At 46.8% G+C, this 26,358-nt stretch overlaps 2 protein-coding genes across 3 annotated transcripts in view; both read left to right on the top strand.

Annotated features, from left to right (window-relative positions):
- Positions 1-2,633, top strand: part of OVCH2 (ovochymase 2) — a 45,855-nt gene extending 43,222 nt beyond the window's left edge. For both annotated transcript variants that reach the window (XM_029582953.1, XM_029582952.1), the window contains one exon: positions 410-2,633. The gene's annotated coding sequence lies outside the window, so the exon portion shown is untranslated. The remainder of the gene's footprint in view (positions 1-409) is intronic.
- Positions 2,634-6,388: 3,755 nt separating this feature from the next.
- On the top strand, positions 6,389-26,333 carry LOC115079147 (NADH-cytochrome b5 reductase 2). The gene is given in 10 exon segments (XM_029582292.1): positions 6,389-6,507; positions 11,966-12,112; positions 13,330-13,402; positions 16,137-16,243; positions 18,135-18,264; positions 20,665-20,748; positions 22,363-22,380; positions 22,383-22,420; positions 24,338-24,437; positions 25,916-26,333. Coding segments are annotated over 10 exon segments (885 nt in total). The 5' UTR covers positions 6,389-6,492; the 3' UTR covers positions 26,089-26,333.
- The last annotated feature ends 25 nt before the right edge of the window (positions 26,334-26,358 follow it).

Genomic DNA, 26,358 nt, shown 5'->3' with positions numbered 1-26,358 from the left:
ACACTGGCTGCTAGAAAGAAAGGGGATAAGGAACATCCTACATTTTAAACAGATTTCCCCCAAACTGTACCTTGAAGGATGTATAAGTTAAAGAGGGACCATGGAGCCCTGGGATAGCTTTTCTGCTCCCTTTCTCACAATCCATTGTCCGTACTTGGATTGTATCAATGACGCTCACACTCGGCTTCAGTCTGTGGGAAAGAAAATCTTTATTTTTTTGTCTTGGTGCTGACTATGAGAAGGATGGGGTTTAGGTGCACTAAGCGTCTTCATGGACACCAGTCAAAATGGGGAAAAAGTGGTCTAACCCAGCTCTCGTCGCGGGGTCAGCGGGGAGGGGTTAAACTGTGAAGGCAGAGACGAGAACGTATCCCACTGTTCATGGCCTGTGTCCTTTTTCATTTCGCAGGCAAGTTTACGGAGGAAGACGTGCCTTCTACGGTCTGGTCCACTGGTTCTGCTGTCACAGTGGAAACCTTTACGTCCGCCCATGATCCTTCGTATAGACTGCAGATGTTTTACTGGTTCTATGGCTCAGACTAAATTATTGAATCTCTCTCGGCCTCTATTCCGCAAATTTTCTAAAGACTGGTGAAGGCGGATATTTAGCCTCTGCCCTGAGGAGACTCACTCCTGCCAACACGGTTGAAGCCTGGTGGAATACAGACTTATATTGTTCTCTCTTTATGTTCTTAATCACGCCCAATGTATAGAAGTCTGAATAGATCATGATCTCGCTGTTCTCTGTTATACTGTGTTGCTTTCAGCAGTTTGATAAGCCACGACCGCCTGAATCGATTCACAAGCTGGGGTACATATTCTGTTCGGATTGAGCGAGTTAACCTCCTGTATGTGTGTTTCAAAGTGTACCTGAAGATAAACATCCAAAGTTTAAAAAAAAAAGATCCATTTTCTAAACACTTAATGGGGAAATCCTTTCGCACGTCCAACCTAAAAAAATGTTCACTCACTTCACACTGCGTTGCTTAACTCTTGAATGCCAATTGTACTTTTCATTCACAGAAAACAATTTATATAGGCAAAGTGAACATTTCTAAATGATAGACCTTGGAGACTGTTTCCAATAGGCTCACAGGGGTGGCACGAGAGTTTTTTGTTTGTTTTTTTTTTACAGATTGGTTGTTCAGTGGATTGCATAAGAATATTTTTGGCCCAAGTATTAAGCACTGGTGATTCATAGCGCTGTCTGCATGGACCCCACGCATCTCACAGACAGCCCCCCATGTTAAGGGCTCGCAGAGCTGCTCTCCTTCCATCCTCCTCCTCTCCAGCTTCCTTCTCCCGTTCTGCTTTATCCTACCCCCGCCGAGAAAACGCTCATGTCAGGGAAGAGGGATCACAGACGTGAACGGGTGGTGATGGCTTCCTGCGCTTAAACACATGAATAAAGGGGGAAGACAGAACATCGAGGAAGTTAATCAAATGGGGCTTTTCTTGCTGGCAGTTACAATCCAGGCTTGGCCACGTCTGTCACAGGCTCAGCCTTCTTATGCATACAGTGAATGCCCCCACAGTGGCTGTGATGAAGCAGTGAGTAGCGCTGAGTATTTTGGGAGGCTGTTGTTACTGCAGGATGCATTTTCAATACATCATGCCAGCCGCCCCCAAAAAGCTCCCGTTAACTGCTGCGACGAAGCAGTGATCATGTGCCGTTCTTTGTATGTATGTACAGACACCTTCAACACCCTCCCTCCCTCTTAAAATAAATAGATGGCTATTTTTGCAGGGTCATGTTATGGAGTTTGTGTGCTTTGAAGGGGTGCTGGAATGTACTCCCTGGTAGGGCTGGCCATTTTGTGGGCTGAAAGATGGCCATGCCGCGCAGGGGAAGTTGACAGTACTGCAACTGGTGCTGTTGTGTGCACGATTTGCTGACTGACAGGTGCTGGTACAATGTGATGGCAGTAGGAGTCCAGACCTACTTCCCAGGAGTCCTTAAGGAGGAGATATATAAAGGCTAATCCATCCTACAGACAGGAACCGGTGTGATGGGACATTTGTTTGCTTGAATCAGTGGTCTCTCTCCTATGTTGTCCGATCTGCACACTAAGGGAAGTGGAGAGAAGTCTGCATTAGTGCTTTAATCTCATGTTGAGGGATCCAGAATAGAGAACAGCTTTAATTGGTTGACAGGAGTTCTCCGTAGTGATTGGACAGGAAATTGACAGAGGGTGATCGTCCTTTTTCTGTTTTCTATGTATATCCCACTTACTAAAGGGACGTATTGGACAGATTTTTCTCTTGGTAGCTATGGATATCTTGTTTGGTCCTTCTGCACTTAGAACAATTATTAGAAATGTATTAATCAAATGAGAATAATATTTATTGGTACCAGTAATTTAAAATGCAAATGCAAGGATTGAGTATAGTATAAAATGCAACTACAGTGTAGCTAAAGAATGCGTTTCCTACTTTTATCTGAACTGTAAACCCTGTGCACTAAGCATCTCTCTGTACGCAGCAGCTCAGCTGTATTGCTCTTCAAATCAAACTCTCCTAACTTCTAAGCGATCATCAGCAATCACTTTACCAGGCTTCTTCCCTGTAGAGATTTATGGATTGCCACTCTTTAGAATAGATCATCACTAAATATAATAAATATTCTGTTAATATCTCTAGAATTGCATCCCATCATGTTTCTCCCATCACCTGCCTCCATCGCCACCTTTGCTTTAGCAAGATGATTGCCGCTGAGCTACTGATAAAATGTTTACCTGCACATAGGTGCCACCTTGAACTGTGTTAGGACAGGCGAGAACTCTGATAAATCAAATAAATACCGTTTACAATTTATCAAGCAACAATTCTAACTGGACCCAGAAAATCTAATTTTCCTCAGGCAAAATTCATTCTTCACATCAAATAAGGAAAAATAATGTCTCTGGTCTCGTGGTTTCTTCTGAGATGATGGCACCTCAAGCCTTCCCTCACAGCTACTGCGGTTTCCCCCCACTCCCAGGCTCATCTAGTGCAGCCACCCCAATGCAAACCCTCAGTGGAGGGACACAGACAGCAGAGTCTTCTAAAACCCAGCAAAAATGCACCAGACCCCATCCCAGCCTGGGGGGGGGCTGTGAGTGCCACCTCTACAACATCCCTAACCTCTGCTAATCTGAGAAGGAGTCGCTGAGCCCCGCAATCAAACCCAGGTGTCCCTCCTGAGCCCTCAAGCCCACCCGGCTTTTGCGATGGGGAGTCTGATCTGCTGCTTTAATACTCACAGGTCCCCAAAATTATTTCCTGGGACCCCCAAGAACTTGGGCTAATTCAATCTTCAATCTGTAGTGGAAAGAGAGGGAACAGGAGGAGAAGCATGGACAGGGGAGCTATAGTTCGGGTTAATTTGAACCAGTTCTTCCATTTCTGAACCTGAGCCTTCTCGTGGCCCTGCCGGTGCACCCTGCCAGGTTTATTCCACCGCGCACTGCCAAATCACAGTATTTGAAAGGCGTGAGGGGACAGAATCATTAATTCCCTTCCACGTGAGAATGATTTCTTACAGGCTGTTCCGCACAAAAGGATAAGAGAGTGCCTTTACTGCAGGAAGGCGATGCAGAGGCGCACACGAGCACGGCAAGGGAGAGGAAAGAGGCAGGCAGGAGATATAGCGATGGTGGAAAGGGGAAAAGACAGTGGGAAAGCAGGATGGTGTAGGAGGGAGAGAGGAGATAACTGCAGCACTTAGGACATGTTTTCATTACGAACCCTTGATCCAGAAGATTCAGGAAGAACCAGAAGCAAGGGTGCTATGGCTCTTGCAGAGAAATTTTGAAGTGGTGTTCACTTATTGGCGTAAACTGAAGCAAAATGTCATTAAGAAATTGCCATGCTGGGTCAGACCGAGGGTCCATCAAGCCCAGCATCCTGTTTCCAACTGTGGCCAATCCAGGCCATAAGAACCTGGCAAGTACCCAAACACCGTGAAGATCCTATTGGATCATTGGTCAGGTAGAATTACTGAAACACATTTAAGAGAGAAATAATTAAATCTGAGGTTTGCAGCTGGATAACTGATGGGGCAAATGTCCAGCCAATCTTTCCAGTGCTGGCTCAAACCACTCTGAAAGCTTCCTCCTTGTGTTGGAGTAACAGAATACTTTTTTTTTTCTCTCTGCACAGGGCTCAATGGTTTTACAGACTAAACTCATTGACCCCTAAAAAAAACACCATCTGAATGCTTTCCCACAAGGATAATTTTAGGAGTACATAACGGTATGGGGAAAATTTGAAGCTAAACATGGCCGCTTGGTGCCACGTACTCACTAATCTGTATGCAAATTTCCACAGCAAACGTGGCGGTGGAGCTTCATTGAAAATTGCAGATGGACAGGGGAAAGTGGGTGCTCTGCACCTGCTCTAAAAAAAAATTAAATTAGAAATGTCCCCAAAAAGAATTTTAACAGAAAGGCATGCCGGCGGTAGGTTAGGAAAAGGGACGCTCAATTAACGACGTCCCCTGGCTGTGCACAGGTTGGGAAAAAGGATGCTCGTAAAATTGAACGACCCTTTTCCTAAATGGCTGACAACCACCTCTCCTGAGCGCCTGCTGCGGAGGAGGCGCTAGGGCGCACAATTTCTCCTAGTGGCACCCGCTTTAAATATGAAATCGGGTTCCTGGGAGAATTGGATCGACGTGCCCTGATCTTGTATCGGTCTGATAGTGTTTTCCAACCCCTTTCTCCCCACACTGAGGGGGACAATGATCAGACTAGCTTTTTATGCAGGCAAATGCATGCTTACCCACGTAACTCACACGCTTCTTAAAATCTCAGTGCTGTACTAAGAATCCTTGTTTCCTGTGACATTTATATGTTAAAATGTTTTATCTATATATTTCAAAAGGTAAATACAAGCAAAAATTGTTTACATAGAAACATAAGAGGGTACACCAAGGAAATAAATAATAAGAAAACCATCAATCGATTAATGCAATGAGGAATATCCACCTAAGAGCGACCACTAATTAGTAAGAGAGGGAGGAAAAAAGAAGTCTATTTTATCTTAACTCACGCATTGAGTTTGTAAATATTGTTATTAATTCAGGATGCATTTTCAGCTTTGAGTTTGAAGCCTGCAACAGAACTGAAATGCACTGGGCTGGATTGACCCTGGTGGTGCCTCAGAGCTGGGAAAACACGAATGCAGGCCTCCTTCCCGGGCCCTGCTGAAACCCTGCGAATCGCTGGCAGTCATCCTCTGCTCGAGGGTCCCTCTCTCAGGCCAATGCAATAATCTGGGTGGTAAGAAGATGTGCGCTGGATTCATCGATCTTCTGGCAGTGGGGAAATAGCTGCCAGATAAGTCCGTACTGGCTGTCTGGTGCAGATCACTGCCACTTAACTGGATAAAGTACTTTATCCGGCAATGTAGCGGTGCCCTGTGCCCGATAGCCGGATAACTACTGCTTATCCAGCAGCAGCTTCCCTCTGCCAGATAGACGGATAAATCAGTCCTTATCCAGTTAGGTGGTGGAGGCGGCTGCCGCCATTGACCCGGGTCTTCCAGACATTATTTTTTATTTTATTTTTTTACATTTTAACAGTGTTGGCTCTTTTTTTCATAGTGCTGGAAACTTAACTCCAGCCCTGCGCCGGGAGTTAGGCTTCCAACCCTAAAGAGGTTGTGCTGGCCAGGTGCAGTCTCGCTGCCCTCATTTGTAGGTGGGCTTTCCGTGCCAGGGGGGCGAGCAGTCGTGCCCTTAAACATGCATTTTCTGCGTGCAAAACCCCTTGCTGGGTCGGGTGTAAGTCTGAGTCCAGAAACAGGCCGATGCAATAACGTGCGCGTAAAAACCATGCGTCCGAACCAGGCGCCGGTTCTTTTACCACCCGCGCATTCACCTCGCTTGGGTGCGCGATGGAATAGGCAAATGAGGCGCCAGGCTAAAGGACGCGCTGGGCATGACTTGTACGCACCTATAGTGCGGCCATGGCATCGGGCGCCCAGGAGAGGTGGCTGGGCCCGGCTTAGGACAAGGGATGCTGCTACATTGAGACTGTGTCCCTAACCTTTCTTACTTTTTGCTGCTTTCTGGGGGAGGATATTAAGTGGGAGGAAAGGTTGGAAAAGCAGTGTTTTGCTTTCATCAAAGAATTTAACGAGGGGCTCCTAAAAGCTTGTTCCAGCCCCTTCCTCAGACTCCAAGAGCTTTAGAGATTGGACGAGCAACAAAAACCCCAACCACCTTTTTGCTTCCTTCTCTGCCTTCCGTCCCCTTCAAAGCGGGTTCCACTCAGGTCCGCTCGCTCGTCCCTTGTACAGGGAACCTCCAGCCCTGCTCCCATTAACCCTTAATTACCCTCCCCTTCATCCCAGTCCATTGCAATGAGCTGGAAAGGATGGCCGGGGCCGGAGGGTCAGAAAGGAAAGAGCCCTCCCCGACCGCTGGGCGGAGCAGCTCGCAGCCCCCGACCCGCCCCCTTCCGGCCGCTCCTCTTCCTCCCGCAGAGGCTGAAGAGCTGCCGGCAGGGGATGGAGCAGGCTCCGGTGAGATCGCGGGGACGGGGACGGGGGAGGCTGCGAGCTCCAGGCGGGGGAGGGGGAGCTGCTGCTTACACTGAGCTCAGGCCATGGGCGCAGCCCGGATCCTCAGCTGACCTGCAGAGCCCTTTTTTTTAAGAGGACTTTCCCCCTTTCTGTTCCTGTAATCCTAGTTTGTGCTGTTCGAAAAAACGAGCTCCCTTGCTTTTGTAATCCAGACCCAATTTCTGTCTGCTTGGACCCTTCAACATTAGTTAAAAGGAAGCAGCAATGCAGTTGGATAAAAATGACCCTTGTACTTGTAATCACCATTGAACAACTCCCCCCCCCCCCCCCTGTAATAGGATGGGATAAAAAAAAAATGCTCCCAGGCCAAACGGGGTGAAGAACAGTATCAGCAGGGCTTATGCAAGTGGTTGTGGGGGAGGGGAGCTTGTCTGTGCCTGGGAGCTGACGCAACGGGAGGGGGGATGCCTGGCCAGCAGCCCCCTACCCCCTGTACAGAGAGGCTCATCTGCACACACACACTACTTAGCCCTATTTAAAGGTCGGGTTTCTCCAGTGGCAGCCTGGAGCCTCACCTGAGTGGCGCAGAATCTTTCCCGTTGACGCTGTGTGCTCCTGTTTTTCGGTGGCACCGGGGTTCCCCGACCTGATGAGTGGCAGGATGCTGATTTGCTGTGTGCTCCTGTTTTTCGGTGGCACCGGGGTTCCCCGACCTGATGAGGGGCAGGATGCTGATTTGCTGTGTGCTCCTGTTTTTCGGTGGCACCGGGGTTCCCCGACCTGATGAGGGGCAGGATGCTGATTTGCTGCTTGCTCCTGTTTTTCGGTGGCACCGGGGTTCCCCGACCTGATGAGTGGCAGGATGCTGATTTGCTGTGTGCTCCTGTTTTTCAGTCGCACTGGGGTTCCCTGACCTGATGAGGGGCAGGATGCTGATTTGCTGTGTGCTCCTGTTTTTCAGTCGCACTGGGGTTCCCTGACCTGATGAGGGGCAGGATGCTGATTTGCTGTGTGCTCCTGTTTTTCGGTCGCACCGGGGTTCCCTGACCTGATGAGGGGCAGGATGCTGATTTGCTGTGTGCTCCTGTTTTTCGGTCACACTGGGGTTCCCTGACCTGATGAGGGGCAGGATGCTGATTTGCTGCTTGCTCCTGTTTTTCGGTCGCACTGGGGTTCCCTGACCTGATGAGGGGCAGGATGCTGATTTGCTGTGTGCTCCTGTTTTTCGGTCGCACTGGGGTTCCCTGACCTGATGAGGGGCAGGATGCTGATTTGCTGTGTGCTCCTGTTTTTCAGTCGCACTGGGGTTCCCTGACCTGATGAGGGGCAGGATGCTGATTTGCTGTGTGCTCCTGTTTTTCGGTCGCACTGGGGTTCCCTGACCTGATGAGTGGCAGGATGCTGATTTGCTGTGTGCTCCTGTTTTTCGGTCGCACTGGGGTTCCCTGACCTGATGAGTGGCAGGACGCTGATTTGCTGTGTGCTCCTGTTTTTCAGTCGCACTGGGGTTCCCTGACCTGATGAGTGGCAGGATGCTGATTTGCTGTGTGCTCCTGTTTTTCGGTCGCACTGGGGTTCCCTGACCTGATGAGGGGCAGGATGCTGATTTGCTGTGTGCTCCTGTTTTTCGGTGGCACCGGGGTTCCCTGACCTGATGAGGGGCAGGATGCAGATTTGCTGTGTGCTCCTGTTTTTCAGTCGCACTGGGGTTCCCTGACCTGATGAGTGGCAGGACGCTGATTTGCTGCTTGCTCCTGTTTTTCGGTCGCACCGGGGTTCCCTGACCTGATGAGGGGCAGGATGCTGATTTGCTGTGTGCTCCTGTTTTTCGGTCGCACTGGGGTTCCCTGACCTAATGAGGGGCAGGATGCTGATTTGCTGTGTGCTCCTGTTTTTCGGTCGCACTGGGGTTCCCTGACCTGATGAGGGGCAGGATGCTGATTTGCTGCTTGCTCCTGTTTTTCGGTCGCACTGGGGTTCCCTGACCTGATGAGTGGCAGGATGCTGATTTGCTGTGTGCTCCTGTTTTTCGGTCGCACTGGGGTTCCCTGACCTGATGAGGGGCAGGATGCTGATTTGCTGCTTGCTCCTGTTTTTCGGTCGCACTGGGGTTCCCCGACCTGATGAGGGGCAGGATGCTGATTTGCTGTGTGCTCCTGTTTTTCGGTCGCACTGGGGTTCCCTGACCTGATGAGGGGCAGGATGCTGATTTGCTGCTTGCTCCTGTTTTTCGGTGGCACTGGGGTTCCCTGACCTGATGAGGGGCAGGATGCCGATTTGCTGCTTGCTCCTGTTTTTCGGTCGCACTGGGGTTCCCTGACCTGATGAGGGGCAGGATGCTGATTTGCTGTGTGCTCCTGTTTTTCGGTGGCACTGGGGTTCCCTGACCTGATGAGGGGCAGGATGCTGATTTGCGGTGTGCTCCTGTTTTTCGGTCGCACTGGGGTTCCCCGACCTGATGAGTGGCAGGATGCTGATTTGCTGCTTGCTCCTGTTTTTCGGTCGCACTGGGGTTCCCCGACCTGATGAGTGGCAGGATGCTGATTTGCTGTGTGCTCCTGTTTTTCGGTCGCACTGGGGTTCCCTGACCTGATGAGTGGCAGGACGCTGATTTGCTGTGTGCTCCTGTTTTTCGGTCGCACTGGGGTTCCCCGACCTGATGAGTGGCAGGATGCTGATTTGCTGCTTGCTCCTGTTTTTCGGTCGCACTGGGGTTCCCTGACCTGATGAGTGGCAGGACGCTGATTTGCTGTGTGCTCCTGTTTTTCGGTCGCACCGGGGTTCCCTGACCTGATGAGTGGCAGGACGCTGATTTGCTGTGTGCTCCTGTTTTTCGGTCACACTGGGGTTCCCTGACCTGATGAGGGGCAGGATGCTGATTTGCTGTGTGCTCCTGTTTTTCAGTCGCACTGGGGTTCCCTGACCTGATGAGGGGCAGGACGCTGATTTGCTGCTTGCTCCTGTTTTTCGGTCGCACTGGGGTTCCCTGACCTGATGAGTGGCAGGACGCTGATTTGCTGTGTGCTCCTGTTTTTCGGTCGCACTGGGGTTCCCTGACCTGATGAGGGGCAGGATGCTGATTTGCTGTGTGCTCCTGTTTTTCGGTGGCACTGGGGTTCCCCGACCTGATGAGGGGCAGGATGCTGATTTGCTGTGTGCTCCTGTTTTTCGGTGACGCTGGGGTTCCCTGACCTGATGAGGGGCAGGACACTGATTTGCTGCTTGCTCCTGTTTTTCGGTGGCACCGGGGTTCCCCGACCTGATGAGTGGCAGGATGCTGATTTGCTGCTTGCTCCTGTTTTTCGGTGGCACTGGGGTTCCCCGACCTGATGAGCGGCAGGACGCTGATTTGCTGTGTGCTCCTGTTTTTCGGTCGCACTGGGGTTCCCTGACCTGATGAGGGGCAGGATGCTGATTTGCTGTGTGCTCCTGTTTTTCGGTCGCACTGGGGTTCCCTGACCTGATGAGTGGCAGGATGCTGATTTGCTGTGTGCTCCTGTTTTTCGGTCGCACCGGGGTTCCCTGACCTGATGAGGGGCAGGATGCTGATTTGCTGCTTGCTCCTGTTTTTCGGTGACGCTGGGGTTCCCTGACCTGATGAGGGGCAGGACACTGATTTGCTGCTTGCTCCTGTTTTTCGGTGGCACCGGGGTTCCCCGACCTGATGAGTGGCAGGATGCTGATTTGCTGCTTGCTCCTGTTTTTCGGTGGCACCGGGGTTCCCCGACCTGATGAGTGGCAGGATGCTGATTTGCTGCTTGCTCCTGTTTTTCGGTCGCACTGGGGTTCCCTGACCTGATGAGTGGCAGGATGCTGATTTGCTGCTTGCTCCTGTTTTTCGGTGGCACCGGGGTTCCCTGACCTGATGAGTGGCAGGATGCTGATTTGCTGTGTGCTCCTGTTTTTCGGTCGCACTGGGGTTCCCTGACCTGATGAGTGGCAGGATGCTGATTTGCTGTGTGCTCCTGTTTTTCGGTCGCACTGGGGTTCCCTGACCTGATGAGGGGCAGGATGCTGATTTGCTGCTTGCTCCTGTTTTTCGGTCACACTGGGGTTCCCTGACCTGATGAGTGGCAGGATGCTGATTTGCTGTGTGCTCCTGTTTTTCGGTCGCACCGGGGTTCCCCGACCTGATGAGGGGCAGGATGCTGATTTGCTGCTTGCTCCTGTTTTTCGGTGACGCTGGGGTTCCCTGACCTGATGAGTGGCAGGATGCTGATTTGCTGCTTGCTCCTGTTTTTCGGTGACGCTGGGGTTCCCTGACCTGATGAGTGGCAGGATGCAGATTTGCTGCTTGCTCCTATTTTTCGGTCGCACTGGGGTTCCCTCACCTGATGAGGGGCAGGATGCTGATTTGCTGTGTGCTCCTGTTTTTCGGTCGCACTGGGGTTCCCCGACCTGATGAGTGGCAGGATGCTGATTTGCTGCTTGCTCCTGTTTTTCGGTCGCACCGGGGTTCCCTGACCTGATGAGGGGCAGGATGCTGATTTGCTGTGTGCTCCTGTTTTTCGGTCGCACTGGGGTTCCCTGACCTGATGAGTGGCAGGATGCTGATTTGCTGTGTGCTCCTGTTTTTCGGTCGCACCGGGGTTCCCTGACCTGATGAGGGGCAGGATGCTGATTTGCTGCTTGCTCCTGTTTTTCGGTGACGCTGGGGTTCCCTGACCTGATGAGTGGCAGGATGCAGATTTGCTGCTTGCTCCTATTTTTCGGTCGCACTGGGGTTCCCTCACCTGATGAGGGGCAGGATGCTGATTTGGTATGTATTATGGTCACGGGAAATGAAGAATGCGTGCTGTAAATAAAGCTGTATTTTACTACTGTATACCTTGTATATTATATTAGAGTGTGTGTGTGTGGTCTCTGTATATCTCTCACTCGGGCATCTTGTTACACCACCTCACCATCACCACCACCCACAAACTGCAGAAAAAAAGACAAGTGTGGTTTCATTTCTAGGACTCCATTAGCAGGTGGAGAAATATGCATCTAAGCTGGGTAATATATGTGTGTCCACCGCTCGTGCGTAGGTCCCAAACCCCTGAGCCACCCCACTGGCTGCCCTGTAGCATTTCTGCGTGACTGCTAGAACGTGTGCAGCCTTTGGCTTTTCCAAAACTGTCTTTTTGCGGGTACGTGCTCCTTGCAACGCCCAACTTCCAGTTCCACACGCTGCAACCTTTTGAAAAATTAGCCCCTTAATAAATATTGAATGCTAAGAGGTTCCTTCTTCAGTCCTCCTGTTTCTGTCTGTAGGGTTGCCTGACTCCTGTCAGGCAGTGCTAAACATCTGGTGGTTTTTTGAAAGCTTCCTTAGATGCTTCTAAAAATGTTGTCCTTGGTAGTTCACTTTCTCTGATGGTGGATTTGGTGTAACCCAGACAGACATATTTCTTCTGTTAACATAATTTAAATAAAAACAAATGCAATGTACTCTCTTCTTTTCTTTACTTTTTAGGATTATCCTGTGTTAGTTGCCTTGGCTGTGATTGCAGTATCTATTTTATTACTGACTTTTAAAGTTTTGGGATCTTGGAAAAAGAAAGCTGCTGTTACATTACTGGATCCAAATGTCAAATACGCATTACCTTTGATAGAAAAACAGGTAACAGCACCTTCATTTTTATTCTTTTTCAAAAATGTCCAAACTCATTGTAAAGGCTTTACTGAGTCTGTAACTTGGTACCACTCTATTAATTTCTCCAAGTACATGACCATAGAACTGGGAAATGTATCTTACTGTATTATTAATTTTATGGAGGGTTGAATCATGACATCTGCTCTGCTGTTCCAAATATGGTTACTCCAGTAGTGTCAGTTATAGATTGAATACCCACCCATTTATTTCTCTCTTATGCCTCCTTCCCCAGACTGTTCTTAGTGTAATGAGTTCTACAAGAACTGGAGACTCTCTGTGGAGGATACATTCAGAGTAACAAATCGAGATGGTCAGGGAAGGAGCAGAGATGGTAGACGCAGGGGTTAGAAAATAGAGGCATCCATAGCCGGCTGCAGAAACAGTGACTGGGAAAGAAAAGCGAGGCGACAGAGGCCTGAAATATATCCGAGGACCTGTAAACAGCGTTCTGAAATTAAACTGAACCCGTGAAGGCAATGCTGCTTGGGTGGCTGCAAGACAAATTTACGAAGCAGAACCGTGCACATGCTGGACTCTGGAATCTGCCTAGGAGAGATGATGGCAGAAAAAAAAAAAAAGACCAGCTGGCCCATCCAGTCTGCCCAGTTCTTCTGTCCATACTGCTAAGGATGCAGCCCAGCTGACAGCCACAGTGTGCGACTGCCTGCAAGATCTCTCTCCTTATCTGGGACAGAGAGCTAGAAAATCCATAGCAAGAGGATGAGGCATCACCCCACCGACGAGACTTTCAGCAGCGTGGGAGATCTGCAGTCAGTAAAGCGGGACAGGATCAAGGACAAAACCAAGGTTAAGGCTAGATAAATACAAAGAATTTGTGTGTGAGGAAAAGCACTGAGAGAGCAGCAGGCAGTTGCTAGATAACTAAGGGGGAGGATTTATTAAAGTTGCAATTAAATAGTGTGTGCATATAGTAGTAATAAAGGATATGAAATGAGAAGATTGAATATGAAATTTTGCTGCTCAGATCATATTCAGCTGGATATTAAAATACTACAATTGTATTAATGCAGATATCAGATTCACACCTGTCACATGCTTTTGCCTTATCACCTAAACCATAATCGCAGAATTTACTTCTAGTTGCAGTAATTCTTGATTGCAAAATGTCAATGGAACACATTTTCTGAATTGTTATTTCATCATCATATGTTTGATTCAATCAGGAAATCAGTCATGACACCAAGAGGTTCAGGTTCGCACTTCCAACTTCAGAACACGTCTTGGGCCTGCCTATAGGTAATTCATGTGCTTATGTGCAGTTAAATTATTTTTCTCCCTCAGCTTTGCTAAAATATCGAAGCTTCTCAAACATGCCTGTGGTATGAATGTCTGAGCTTTGCGCACAGAGAATACTCAGCTGGATTTAAGATCCTAAAGCGGTTCCTTGAGCTCAGGTGTTTCTCAAGTCAGATATTTTCCCTGGGACTCACAGGGTTGTTGACCATTGTCTCCTAAATTTACGCTTTTGACCCAGAGTTGCTTAAACTCGGTAATTTGTCCTTTATAGTGGGAAAACACTGTAGAAGGCAAGTGTGAAGGTTGTTCTATTTCTCTGGTTGAGGACATCTTGAAAATGTAGAACAATGAAAGGAAACCGCCACCAACCCCTCATCTATGTGCATAAAAAGAATAACTGTTGGACGATGGGTAATTAAAACCCTTGGATGATGAAAACCTTGCGGTTTAAAACTGCATTTGAATAATCAGGGTTGTATGCATTGATTTATGTAGTTCTTATTTTGAGAATTATTATAGTGGATTATTTGTATACAGTCTTATTCTGTTTCTTGTTTTTATTTATTATTTTAGTATCATATATGTATGTGACCTTTTATCCTAATTAGAATTGCTTTGCATTTTTACATTATTATAATTTTTCGTTTTCTGCTATGTAAGATTTTATTTATTTTAATTATGGTCTCCAGGGGCAATCTGGGAAACTATAGACCAGTGAGCCTGACTTCAGTGCTGGGAAAAATAGTAGAAACTATTCTCAAGATCAAAATTGTAGAGCATATAGAAAGACATGATTTAATGGGACACAGTCAACATGGATTTACCCAAGGGAAGTCTTGCCTAACAAATCTTCATTTTTTTTGAAGGGGTTAATAAACATGTGGATAAAGGTGAACCGGTAGATGTAGTGTATTTGGATTTTCAGAAGGCGTTTGACAAAGTCCCTCATGAGAGGCTTCTAAGAAAACTAAAAAGTCATGGGATAGGAGGCGATGTCCTTTCGTGGATTACAAACTGGTTAAAAGACAGGAAACAGAGAGTAGGATTAAATGGTCAATTTTCTCAGTGGAAAAGGGTAAACAGTGGAGTGCCTTAGGGATCTGTACTTGGACCGGTGCTTTTCAGTATATATATAAATGATCTGGAAAGGAATACGACGAGTGAGGTTATCAAACTTGCGGATGATACAAAATTATTCAGAGTAGTTAAATCACAAGAGGATTGTGATGCATTACAGGAGGATCTTGCAAGACTGGAAGATTGGGCATCCAAATGGCAGATGAAATTTAATGTGGACAAGTGCAAGGTGTTGCATATAGGGAAAAATAACCCTTGCTGTAGTTACACAATGTTAGGTTCCATATTAGGAGCTACCACCCAGGAAAAAGATCTAGGCATCATAGTGGATAATACTTTAAAATTGTCGGCTCAGTGTGCTGCAGCAGTCAAAAAAGCAAACAATGTTAGGAATTATTAGGAAGGGAATGGTTAAAATGGAAAATGTCGTCATGCCTCTGTATCGCTCCATGGTGAGACCGCACCTTGAATACTGTGTACAATTCTGGTCGCCGCATCTCAAAAAAGATATAATTGCGATGGAGAAGGTAGAGAGAAGGGCTACCAAAATGATAAGGGGAATGGAACAGCTCCCCTATGAGGAAAGACTAAAGAGGTTAGGGCTGTTCAGCTTGGAGAAGAGACGGCTGAGGGGGGATATGATAGAGGTCTTTAAGATCATGAGAGGTCTTGAACAAATAGATGTGAATTGGTTATTTACACTTTCAGATAATAGGACCAGGGAGCATTCCATAAAGTTAGCAAGTAGCACATTTAAGACTAATCGGAGAAAATTCTTTTTCACGCAACGCACAATTAAGCTCTGGAATTTGTTGCTAGAGGAGGTGGTTAGTGCAGTTAGTGTAGCTGGGTTCAAAAAAGGTTTGGATAAGTTCTTGGAGAAGTCAATTAACTGCTATTATCAAGTTTACTTGGGGAATAGCCACTGCTATTAATTGCATCAGTAGCGTGGGATCTTCTTAGTGTTTGGGTAATTGCCAGGTTCTTGTGGCCTGGTTTGGCCTCTGTTGGAAAGAGGATGCTGGGCTTGATGGACCCTTGGTTTGACCCAGCATGGCAATTTCTTATGTTCTTATGGTTGATTTGTATTTTAAGTATTGTAAAGCTGTGATTTAAGATTATCTGCTTCAAGCATGAATATTGGGGGCGGCAGGACCAGACTATAAATCTAGATAAATAAACCTCCAGCTGCCCTCTGTTATCAACATGTTCTTCAGGCTTGTAAGAGTGTTTATGGCTTTATAACCATCTCAGAGTTGCTTAAATTACCAGGTGGGGCATCCCAGCACGGAACAGAGTCCCGAAGGTGACAGGGCCAGAGCCTGCCAGAAGAGATCCCAGTAGTAGCAGAAGCATACAGGGCCTAGAGGAACTATTAGTAAGGCAGAAGGAAAATGAAATGCAGGCTGAGAGGAATTGCAATCTCTGAACCGGCTTCCCAGGTTTTGTCATTGTCTCCCTGTCACCAGAAACGAAAGGATTGAATGCATTGCAATGGGAGGCAACTGAATGGCATCCTTAGCTGGTGCTCAGGAGGTTTAAGGACCTTACAGGCATCGATCCTAAGAAGGCCTCTTTGACGTGAGTGCCCTTGCTAGACAAGTTTCACTGTAGTCACTTGAAAGGTTAAAACTTTTTTTTTCTTTTTCCTCCTTAGGTCAGCACGTTTACCTTTCCGCCAAAGTCAGCGGGAATCTGGTGATTCGTGCATACACGCCAGTCTCCAGCGACGAAGTGAAAGGCTCCGTCGATTTGGTTGTGAAGGTAATGTTTTTGATGTCTCAGCCAATAACATTCTGTACAGTAGCCCTTACCGGTAATGCTGTGTCCACGTGGTAGAGAAGGGCTGTTAGCTCCAGGACTGCTCCTGCTCACTGTCGGAAGAGAAGCAGAGCGGCTCACATTAATCCTATCCGGGAGGTACATGTAGATTTGATTCTGCATTACGTACGGTTGATTTAACTAGTTCTAGATTAAATGAATGTGCATGGAGCTCTGCAACCAGCTCGGGTGCACTGTGTGAATGCAGCAGAAGAGTAAACCAGATTTGTTCCTGGAGCAAGGTCTTAGTGTGGATAGAAGGGGGAAACAAACCAGCACTGAATTCTGACACGGCAAATGCTAGGAGCTCGTCCCCAGCGTGCTGCTTCCCAACCAGCCCGCTCGGGTGCGCCATGGAAAAGCCATCACTGCCTGATGATCCAGAACCTCATAGCAACAGGCAGGCTCTTCAGCTGATAGGAGCTGCCTCCTGAGAGCGCCCGTGATCATGCACGAGCCCCAGAGTGTGGTAATTAATGGGCAGCATGCAAGGCATCCATGGCTGGGATTGGCTTTGTGCAGCACACACAGTGCACCGAGCACCTCCTCACCTGTCCCATCTTTGAGTCCTCTCTCTTATCCCCAGGCTGAATCAGACAGGGAAAGGGCGTATTGAGCTCCGATGGCCGCATACGGCAGTCAGGGTCACCAACCGATCTCCCTTCTCCTGCACTTGTCTAGAAAGCGAGTTGGTCCATCGCGATGGGTTCCTGCGAGTCTTCGCCCCCTCTTGCCCTTTCTTTTAAAATTTGGAAGAGAGACTGGTGGTGGTTTCAGTGCTTCGCTAGCTCTTTGTTTGACCATAGGAGGCCTCTCCGTGTCTGCACTGCATGCTCGGTGGATTTTAGTTAATGTAGGTGTAAGGCCCGCTGGGAAACGCTGCACCAGAGAACAGCACAGAGGTGACGCTTTGCAAACTGAGGGCCTGTGGTCATCCTGTTTTTGGGTTTCCATTTTAATGCTCTTTAAACATGCTGCACGGTAATGCGACTGCGGTTTATACATTTTATAGTCCCCTTTCTCCAACTGAAGGCTGGCCTTCAAGAACGTTGTGAAATTCAGAAGGAAAAAAACTGCGACTCTGCACAGGAGTCTGGTGTTGCGTTCTGTGATTGTAAATTTATCGTGCCAGAGAGAGCAGCTGAAGGGGGGGGGGGTGGGCTAGTAATCACCTGGAATGGGCAAGCAGGAAGGTGGCGAGGGAACTGCAACGGTCTAGACCGAAAGAAAAGTTTTCCAGTAAAAACAAAAAAAAAATTAAAAAAGAAGCGTAAACTTTGTTTCCTGGAACTTGTCGAAGTGATTCTGTTTTCACCAAGCCCGTGCAGAAAGAAATGATTGGATTAGCCCATGTCTGAAACACGTGAGCAGCGCCGGTTACTGTCCATCTGCGCGTCTTTCATTAACAGTCACAGTTCGGGTGCCTTAACCGAGTAATAATAATGCAGCTTTCATTCACGCCCTGCATGTTTGGGCCGGTCACAGCACCAGTCTCCACGCCAAGCATGCAGGGAGTGAATGAAAGTGGCATTTTAATCTGTGCAATGTGACTGAATTGTGAAGGTTTCTAAAAGATGCACGGGTGGACAGGAGCCAGGCTGAAAGCTGCTGCTCACAGGTTTCAAACTCGTACTGACACTTACAGCTTGAGAATTTACCCCATGTGCTGCCATCCCAAGACGGTTTTTCCGTAACTGCCATCGTCCAGGGAGTATCTCACTACTTAAATGAGCGAGAAATAGCTTTCTGAAAAGCTGCCATTTAAACTCTTGTTGGTCACACTGAGTAGCCCCTCTGTTTCTGCTTCCTGAACACCTGTCCTATAATTCTTCAGGTCTATTACAAAAACGTGCACCCCAACTACCCCGATGGAGGTAAAATGTCACAGCACTTGGACAGCATGAAAATTGGGGACACGATTGACTTCAGAGGGCCAAACGGACTCCTGGTGTATCAAGGGAAGGGTAAGATAATGCCGCACATGCCGTCCAGTCATAGGAAATCAAGAATTTCAGAACTCGTTAATTTTGTTGTGTTCACTTTGCATTGCTGAAAACCGGATCTGAAGCGGCTACATTGAGTTAAGATCCATGTTATCACTGAGTGGCAAGGTTCATCCCTGAGAGATTAATTGTAGTCATTAACAACCCGTCATGGACATGTGCAGTTCAATACCCCTGACACTCACTGAACCAGTTTTATTCACACAGTATGTGGCCCCCATACCGTGTGAATAAAACGTTTTGCCTTTACACCGATCTCATCCGTCGTGGTCGCTGCATAGCTATATTGGATCGGCTTCCAGTTTGTTTTTTGGGACTCACTGAATCAGTGTCAGATAAACTCTGGATTGAACGTCTGCTTATAGCACTAGACCAGCAGATATCCCCTTCAGATAGAAAGGGTTTTTTTTAAACTTTCTAAGAAAAATACATGTAATGTGTTCGGACATTAATAACCCCTGGTAATAATTATTGATACCAGAGTTAACCGTAAGTCCCACAGAATATGATGGTCATATACGTTTTGTAAGATTATTTTGACTAAGCTCCAGTGTGAAATTTTCACTGTGGGTTCAGTTTAACACTAGGGACAGGCCTAGAAAACTTTAAAAGTGGATCTTAAAAATATATCAATTGCATATTTTAGACTTTTGTTTCACCCAACGTCTTTCCTTCCCATCTACGATAGGGGGCCTGTGAGAGTGGTGAGACATAGACCAGAGCAAAGGTCATGCTATATAAAACTCAGGCCTTCAAGGTCTCTTCATTGTTTGTGCATTGTAAAGTGCTATACAGTAGCACTATAGAGTTCCACTCTGAGTAAGCTGGATAAAGTGACCTGGCTATCTTTACTCTGCTATTAAGTGGGACATAAGCGGTTACATGTTACGCTGAAGAAGCCCAGCTGAAATCAAAGTTACTGAGATAAGTTATCCAGATAACGTTAGGAAAGCCCTCTCGTATGACCAGACTTACCCAGATAGCACTGACTATTGACACTAAGAGCCCGATATCCAAACCCCTAACTAGCCAAATGAGTCAGACTTTCCTGGCTAAGTGGCGGCCACTGAATCGATGGCTATGTTTAGCAGTTGTCATTTATCCAGATAAGTCTGACTTATTTGGCTAGTTAGGGTTTGAATATCGGGCTCTGTGGGTGAGTCTGGTCATACCGGAGGGCTTTCCTAACGTTATCTGGATAACTTCTCTCAGTAACTGTGTTTTTAGGTGGCTATATTCAGCGTAACATGTAACCGCTTCTGTCCCACTGATCCAACTAAGTTGTGGACGGGCAGTGGGCTGATCAGGACAGCACTTCTTAGCTGGATAAGTGCCAATTTTCGTATTTATCCAGTTAGGTTAATTGGATAAGTTAGACCTGCCATAGAGCCAGGTCTAACTTAGCTGGATAGAACTTAACTGCTCAAGTGACGCCACACATGGGGATACTCAGCAGCCTGGCTCTACTGCTGAATGCCCCAAAGTTTTTTTTTTTTTGTTCAGAATATCTACCTCGAACTGGCTAAAGTTAATCCCTGCCCCCACAACATCCTACCACAATCTCTTCTCTATCCAGCTACATTTTGTGTGGGTTCATATCTGTCAAGTATTTTCAGATGAACTTTCATTCCAGTTTGGAAAAGGTTTAGTGCGCCAGCTGCAGCTATTCGTCATCATCGTAGGGATCCTCCTTCTAATGGTCTGGCACAGCGGAGGTGAGAGGTGATGGGATGGGGGGGGGGTGCAGGGGATGTGGTAGGTGAAAGTGAGGAGACCTACGATAAGAAAAAGGGATGGAAAGGAGAAATCGGAAGTAAGGGAAGAGGGGAATACGCCAGGAGAAGAGTTGATGTGTAAGGAAACAGAGGAAATGAGATTAGAGGAGGGGCAGGAGAAAAAGCGCCACCCTTAGGGAGAGGAGAGAAACGGGCTGCAGTGATGGTAAAGAAAATAGAAAAAAAGGGAAAAAAAAAAAAAAAAAAACAGAATTAAAAAACAAACAAACAGCAGATTAGCCACGCGTGCCATGAGTTTGGAAAATATTTTATTCTGGAACAACAACGTTTAAAAACTGAAGATGTTCTGTAAAATGTTAATTTTTGTTCGTACTGAGTAGTATAGAAAACGTCCGTGGCCCCATTTCCTAAGCTTTGCAGCAGAATTTCCCTCTGAGCTGTCGCAGGAGGGAAGGGCTCGGCTCTAGCGTGAATGCATCCCTAATGCTATAGCCCGCCGCTTCCTTTCACCTTCATAAGACCTGGCTACTTCCTCCTCCTTAGCACTGACGAGCACATCTGGCAATGATTAACAGGACTGAGAAGGTTAAAGGATGGATTTTTTTATTTTTTTTGTCTCTTCCAGGAATACTTTCCATCAGGCCAGACAAAAAGTCTGAACCAAAGAGGAGGTTTGCAAAGCATCTTGGGATGATAGCTGGAGGAACAGGTACAATGTGTTGAGCTGTGACAGCCGACAGGCCCGCGTGCAGAACTCCAGCACAGTCTCCAAAAAGAACATTTTTACAGTGTCCTGACCCTACTAGGTGTCTGGTTTAAATGCGCACCAAGCCATAGCAAAGGAAGTTGAGCAAAAGCTACAGCAGAAAGAGGCAGGACAGCTGGAGATGACAGGTTGAGTTCAGGGGTTACTGATGGCTCCGGCTCACTGCTGTACCCCATCCTTTGCCCTGTCCCAGTATCCCTCCGGCTTCTTACACAGGCAAACTGTCATTATCTTTCTTAAACTCTTTCCAGGATGCCAAGGCAAGAGCACAGCTTGTTTCGAGGACTTGCAAAGCCATCGGCCTATGTCATGGCCCAATCTCTACAAATATTCACCTAGTTGGAAATACAGCAAGGAAACAGGGCATGGGACCAACTAGGACTTTGCAGGTGTCCGATGGACAGAATGCGTTGCTTGGCCTCTTCCCAAAGATGTACTGATTCTGCCCAGCGGCGTTACTGCTTGTTCCACTGCCTGTTCCGCTTCCTTTCCCATTAGCACCTGGAGGAGAAGGGGGCAGCGTTGCTGATGCTGTTACCTTGGTGTAATGAGTAGCGTGCTGGCAGCCCAGTTTGAGTTCCTGCAATGTTAATTATAAGTTAAAAAAAAAACCCCAAACTTTTGTAGCGACACTTTTGCAAGACAATTGTCATTCAAGACAGAGTGAGAAGTTGACTCCGCTGTACGTAATTTCAGGGCATGGCCGCTTTGCAGATTAGATGAGCTTTGTATTGCTTTACTCCTGTAGGCGCTGCAGTGTGGCTGATGTCACTGAGGGAGGGCGCTCCTGCTCTGTGCACGCAGGGCTAAACAGCTCCCACTCAATCATCCTGAACTTTCATTTGCAACTATCTCTATTTCCCCAGCTAGTTCTCTCCCCCCTCCCAATGTAGCCCAGCTATTGCAGGCACTGTCCTCAGTCAGGGGTCACAGACCTCAGCTTCCACTACAGTGCGGTAAGCATGGCCCCCTAACTTTGTGCCATCCATGGCTAAAACAACCTTCACCCTGGAACAACAGAAGCCAGGCCTGGATAATTGAATCCACGTCTTCTTCCATTAATTAATTAATTAATTAATTAAAAAGTATTTGTATACCGTCTTTACAAACAAAGTTTAATCAAAACGGTTTACATAACTAAATGAAACAAACGTAAACAAAAGATTAAAAATTTAAAAACGTAAAAATTATAAAAAGCATAAAGTTACAAAAAATGCTTAATAAAAAAAATAAAAAAAATATCTAAAATAATAATTAGTTTACATAAGTCAAATCAATATATAATAATGTTGCGCCATTTTATTTGCAATGCACGGCCACCGAGCTTGACTCTTGTCAAAGTTTTTTAAATATCATCCCATTCCCTTCGCCCTGCTGCTTTTCACAAACCACTAACATTATTTTCCAGAGCCAGATGTGATCTTCACTTTGGAGCAAAGCAACTGAACTATCCCTTACTGGAGCTTTCTCCTTTCAGTGCAGCCTGGTGGTAACAGTTGGTTGGGGTGGATGAGAGGGACTGATTGAATTTCTTTTCTGCTGGATTTGTTTGCTCAGGAATAACCCCGATGCTGCAGCAGATGCCACATCCTGCTCGCTCCTTTATGCGAATCAGGTGAATGTTTTCCTCTTGTTTGCTCGTTTTGCTGTGTTAGGCTAAGGCAAGGGAGCTTTACTTTCCTTAAGATTTCTTAAATCGCCTAAAGCCAAGGCCACCAGCTGATGTACGAGCTGCAGATTCATAATCCAAGAATGATACACAAGTGATTTCCTTAGAGCAGACATAACGAGCACTGATGCAACGAAACAAAGATCAGAACGGCGTGCTCGTCGTGACTTCTAACAGAAAATCGCAGTTACTGGCTTTTTTTTTTCCACCGGGATGGTAAATTCAGAGTAGAGCGTCGGGCCATGGCAAAGCATCCAGTGCCAGAAGCTTTTGTACTAACACAAGGGTTTTATACTCGATCCTGCACCGCTCAGGGAAGCCAGTGGAGGTCACAGAGCTTTTTATGCCACACCCTGAAATTAAAATGGTGGTGGCTTTCTGCAGCAACCGGCGTGCTTTCGTGGTGGTCTTTGCGTCTGCTACCCAGGCCCCTATGACTCCATTTACTGTGAACCATGATGGCAGTAACTCTGTTCTCAGAAGGCCAGCAGCTGGGCCAGAGCAGAGGCGGAGAGAGTAGGAGGCCATCAGATGAGGGTCAGGGGAGAACAGTAGGAGAAAAGGTGGCTGGGGGGGGGGGGGGGGGGGGGAGGATTGCAGAATCTGAGGTGAGGTGAGACAGTACGACTGACCCCAGAAAGAAAGAAATTCAAAAGTGAACTGAAAACTTGGTTATTTAAAAATGCCCATAACCTACCTTAAAACTTGCCTAAAATCAGAGCAAACACCAATAAGGACAGCTTAAAACTGCCTGCACTCAGAGCAAGCACCAGTAAAACGTCAAAATAAACATTGAAAAGTTATCTTATAAACCACTACCCTCTTATCCCAGTACTTTTAGAGTAGACCTATATCTCACTTCGTTGCATCGTCAATGCTCGTGCCTACGTATATTATGCATGTTATGCGATTACAGGTAGTCATTCTTATGTACGTCATGTTGTAAACCGTTGTGATCTGTATTTGGAACGACAGTATATAAAATAACTAAATAAAGGTGTAGGCAACCAGTGTCGCATGAGTCCTGAGGGCAAGAGGAAACTCGAGCGGGAATTACAGTGGATACAGAACCTGGGATCTGGACTGCAGCTTGTTTTTCCTTCTGGCTCTAGCTTAAGGACTCTCATGAGCCAATGGAAAGAGCTCCCTTACCCTAACCGTTGAATTCGGCTGACTTGTTTTTTCCCCCCATCATCTATTTATTTATTTATTTATTTATTTATGTAGCCATTTTATATACCGTCGTTCCAAATGAAGATCACAACGGTTTACATCATGACGAACATAAGATGGATTGACAAATACAATCACTTAATGTGTTCATATAACATACAGTTTAAAGATAGACATATACGACGATTAAAGCTCTCGGGGCACATGCGTTGGCTAGTGTTATCGGGGGTGAGCTAGCATTTTCAACTCAATGTACCAGTGGGATATGAGGGTGGTGGAAAAGGAAAGGGTTTCAGGTTTATTGATTTGGGAGGTGATGTGAGAGTGAGGATTGAAACGTTCCGTGCTATTGAGTTCACCCGTTAGGTTCTTAATGAATTCACCCATGTTGGTATTGAGATCAGAGAAGTTTTAAGCTGGGTTATAGGCATTTTGAAATAACCATGTTTTTAGGTCCCGTGTGGATTTCTTTGTCTCTAAAGTCCATCGTAGGGTCTCGGGGGGCGAGTTCCATGTTCTTGGGCCTGCAGTGGAGAACACGCTGCCTCTTATTTTTTTTTTGATAGGTGCGCATTCTGAAATTCTCTCACCTCGTCACCATTCCCTTTCTGTTAACGAGTGAGCACCCACATTACCGTGTCCTAGAAAGAAAGGCGCTAACGAGCCTGATGTTTCCACTTCTATTTCTAGACTGAGGAAGACATACTGCTGAGAAGAGAGCTTGAGAAGGTAGCTGAAAGTCACCCGGAGCAGTTTAAACTGTGGTACACCCTGGACCGGCCCCCTCAAGGTAGGCTCTGTCCTTGGAACTCTTCTTAAAAAAAAAAAAAAAGGGGGAGGAATTTATTTCAGTGAATGATTTATAAGCTTTCGTTATTTCATTCCCCCGACCTGCACACCTCTTTTTAATCCAGCTGAAAGGAGAGGTGCTGTGAGCCTCACGCATGCTTTTCAAGCTTTCCGTCTTCAGATGGACCGATGGCTTTGAACGTCGTGCCTCCCCCGTGCACACAGCAAGCACTGATCCATTTTTTTTGTGCTTGCATGAAACGCACGGAGAAGCTGTAAAAGCTCCATGTGTGCATTGTGTAACTGCGTTTCTTTGTCTGTATCCAGGGGACAGAGAGGACTAAGGGCACGAAAACCCATTTCTAAAAAAAATACAGACGAAACGAGGCCATGTCAGAGTCCAAATTGACCTTGGAGTTTTACCAATTTTTAATGTTTCATGGATGTCCAAAAATTACTGAGTTGCTTCCAGTGCTCCCTCTCCCCCCACCCAAGGGTGATTGCTGTCCTGTTTTTGGAAATCCCACGCCGATGGCGTGGTAGCCCCCATCAGCCCACTTATGCTTTGAAATGTCCCACAATCGCACATTTTTTACATCTGATTAGAAAACTTCGATATGTCTTATGAAGCCTTTCCTAGGAACATTGGAATTTATTTCCCGTGATGTGGGACAGAGGGGAGTAACGTTTTCCAAAAATCAGGCCCAGTGTGTGCAAACGATCAGAGAATTAGAAATTGCTGTCATATTGTTTTGCAATTCAGGGTTTTAAGTCTCCGTCCACTCTTTGGGACTCTCAATGCCGCGCAGCTATCTGCTAGAGAGAACTTGAGAGCCGCGCAAGATTCCCTGGGGGCAGAAGTTACACTTTAAAGCCAATGTAAGAAAATGTTAAAGTGTGGGTGACTCGCTGTAAAAAGGCTTTACTACATGAGGAAAGCTCCTAAAACAGGCTCACCGGATGCTCAGGGCAAGAATTGGATTTGCAGCGCGTATGTTGCTGAGAAACAAAGGAAAGAGTTCTACTGATCTATTTTTTATTTTTATTTGTTAATGGCATGTGGAATTTAAAGCAGGAGCCCCAGGTAATTATCTGTATTCAGAGAAAGCTTCTGCTTCCTCTTAGCCGCTCTTCCATCACTTGCCAGAGGCTGAACCACCCCCCCCTGGGTGACTTGACCTCTGAGAGACAATTGAGGAGGAGCTGCAAGACAGCGAGAGGTCATGGCCAGCCTTTTGCCATTTTCTCTCCTAGTTCAATAAAATAGACTTGAGAGGAATGGTATCATACCCTGTTCACTCCTCTGCACATTATTATTATTAGTATTATTTGGCAACAAACAGGAGGCACTGCTGCTTTTAGATTTGCCCAAACAGCTGAAGCCTTAAACTGGAGATATTCACCCAGTTTTAAGTCTTGAGTGGACCTGAAGTGTTGGCCCACGTGAATGGCATTGAATGCCGCCTCTTTCTCTTGCAGATTGGAAATATAGTTCCGGATTTGTCACTGCGGCCATGATTAAAGAACATCTGCCGCCTCCCGGGGACGATGTCATGATCCTGATGTGTGGGCCTCCTCCCATGATCCAGTTTGCCTGTCAAAACAACCTCGCCAAGTTGGGCTATCCTGAGAGCATGAGGTTTGCCTATTAATGCACACGTTGCCATGCTCAATCTACCTTTTTACTAAGGTACCGGTTGTTCTGTGCTCACCAGAAATGACTGCACGTCACAGCCAAATAATTGGTTCTTAAAATCAAACTATTACTGCTTTCAAGTTTTGTACTGAGTAAACAAAACCTTGTGTTTGATTTCCCCCACCTTAGACACATTTTAATGTAAAGTTTGGAAATCTTTGTTACAAATTAGTCAATAAAAATTTTCCATTTATGCTGCCACAGTATTTTTTTTTTAATCTGTTTA

Source organism: Rhinatrema bivittatum, chromosome 17 (genome assembly GCF_901001135.1).
Source record: "Rhinatrema bivittatum chromosome 17, aRhiBiv1.1, whole genome shotgun sequence".
Classification (NCBI taxonomy): Eukaryota; Metazoa; Chordata; class Amphibia; order Gymnophiona; family Rhinatrematidae; genus Rhinatrema; species Rhinatrema bivittatum.
The sequence above is the reverse complement of the archived record's forward strand: the minus strand, read 5'-3'. Positions and strand labels throughout refer to the sequence as shown.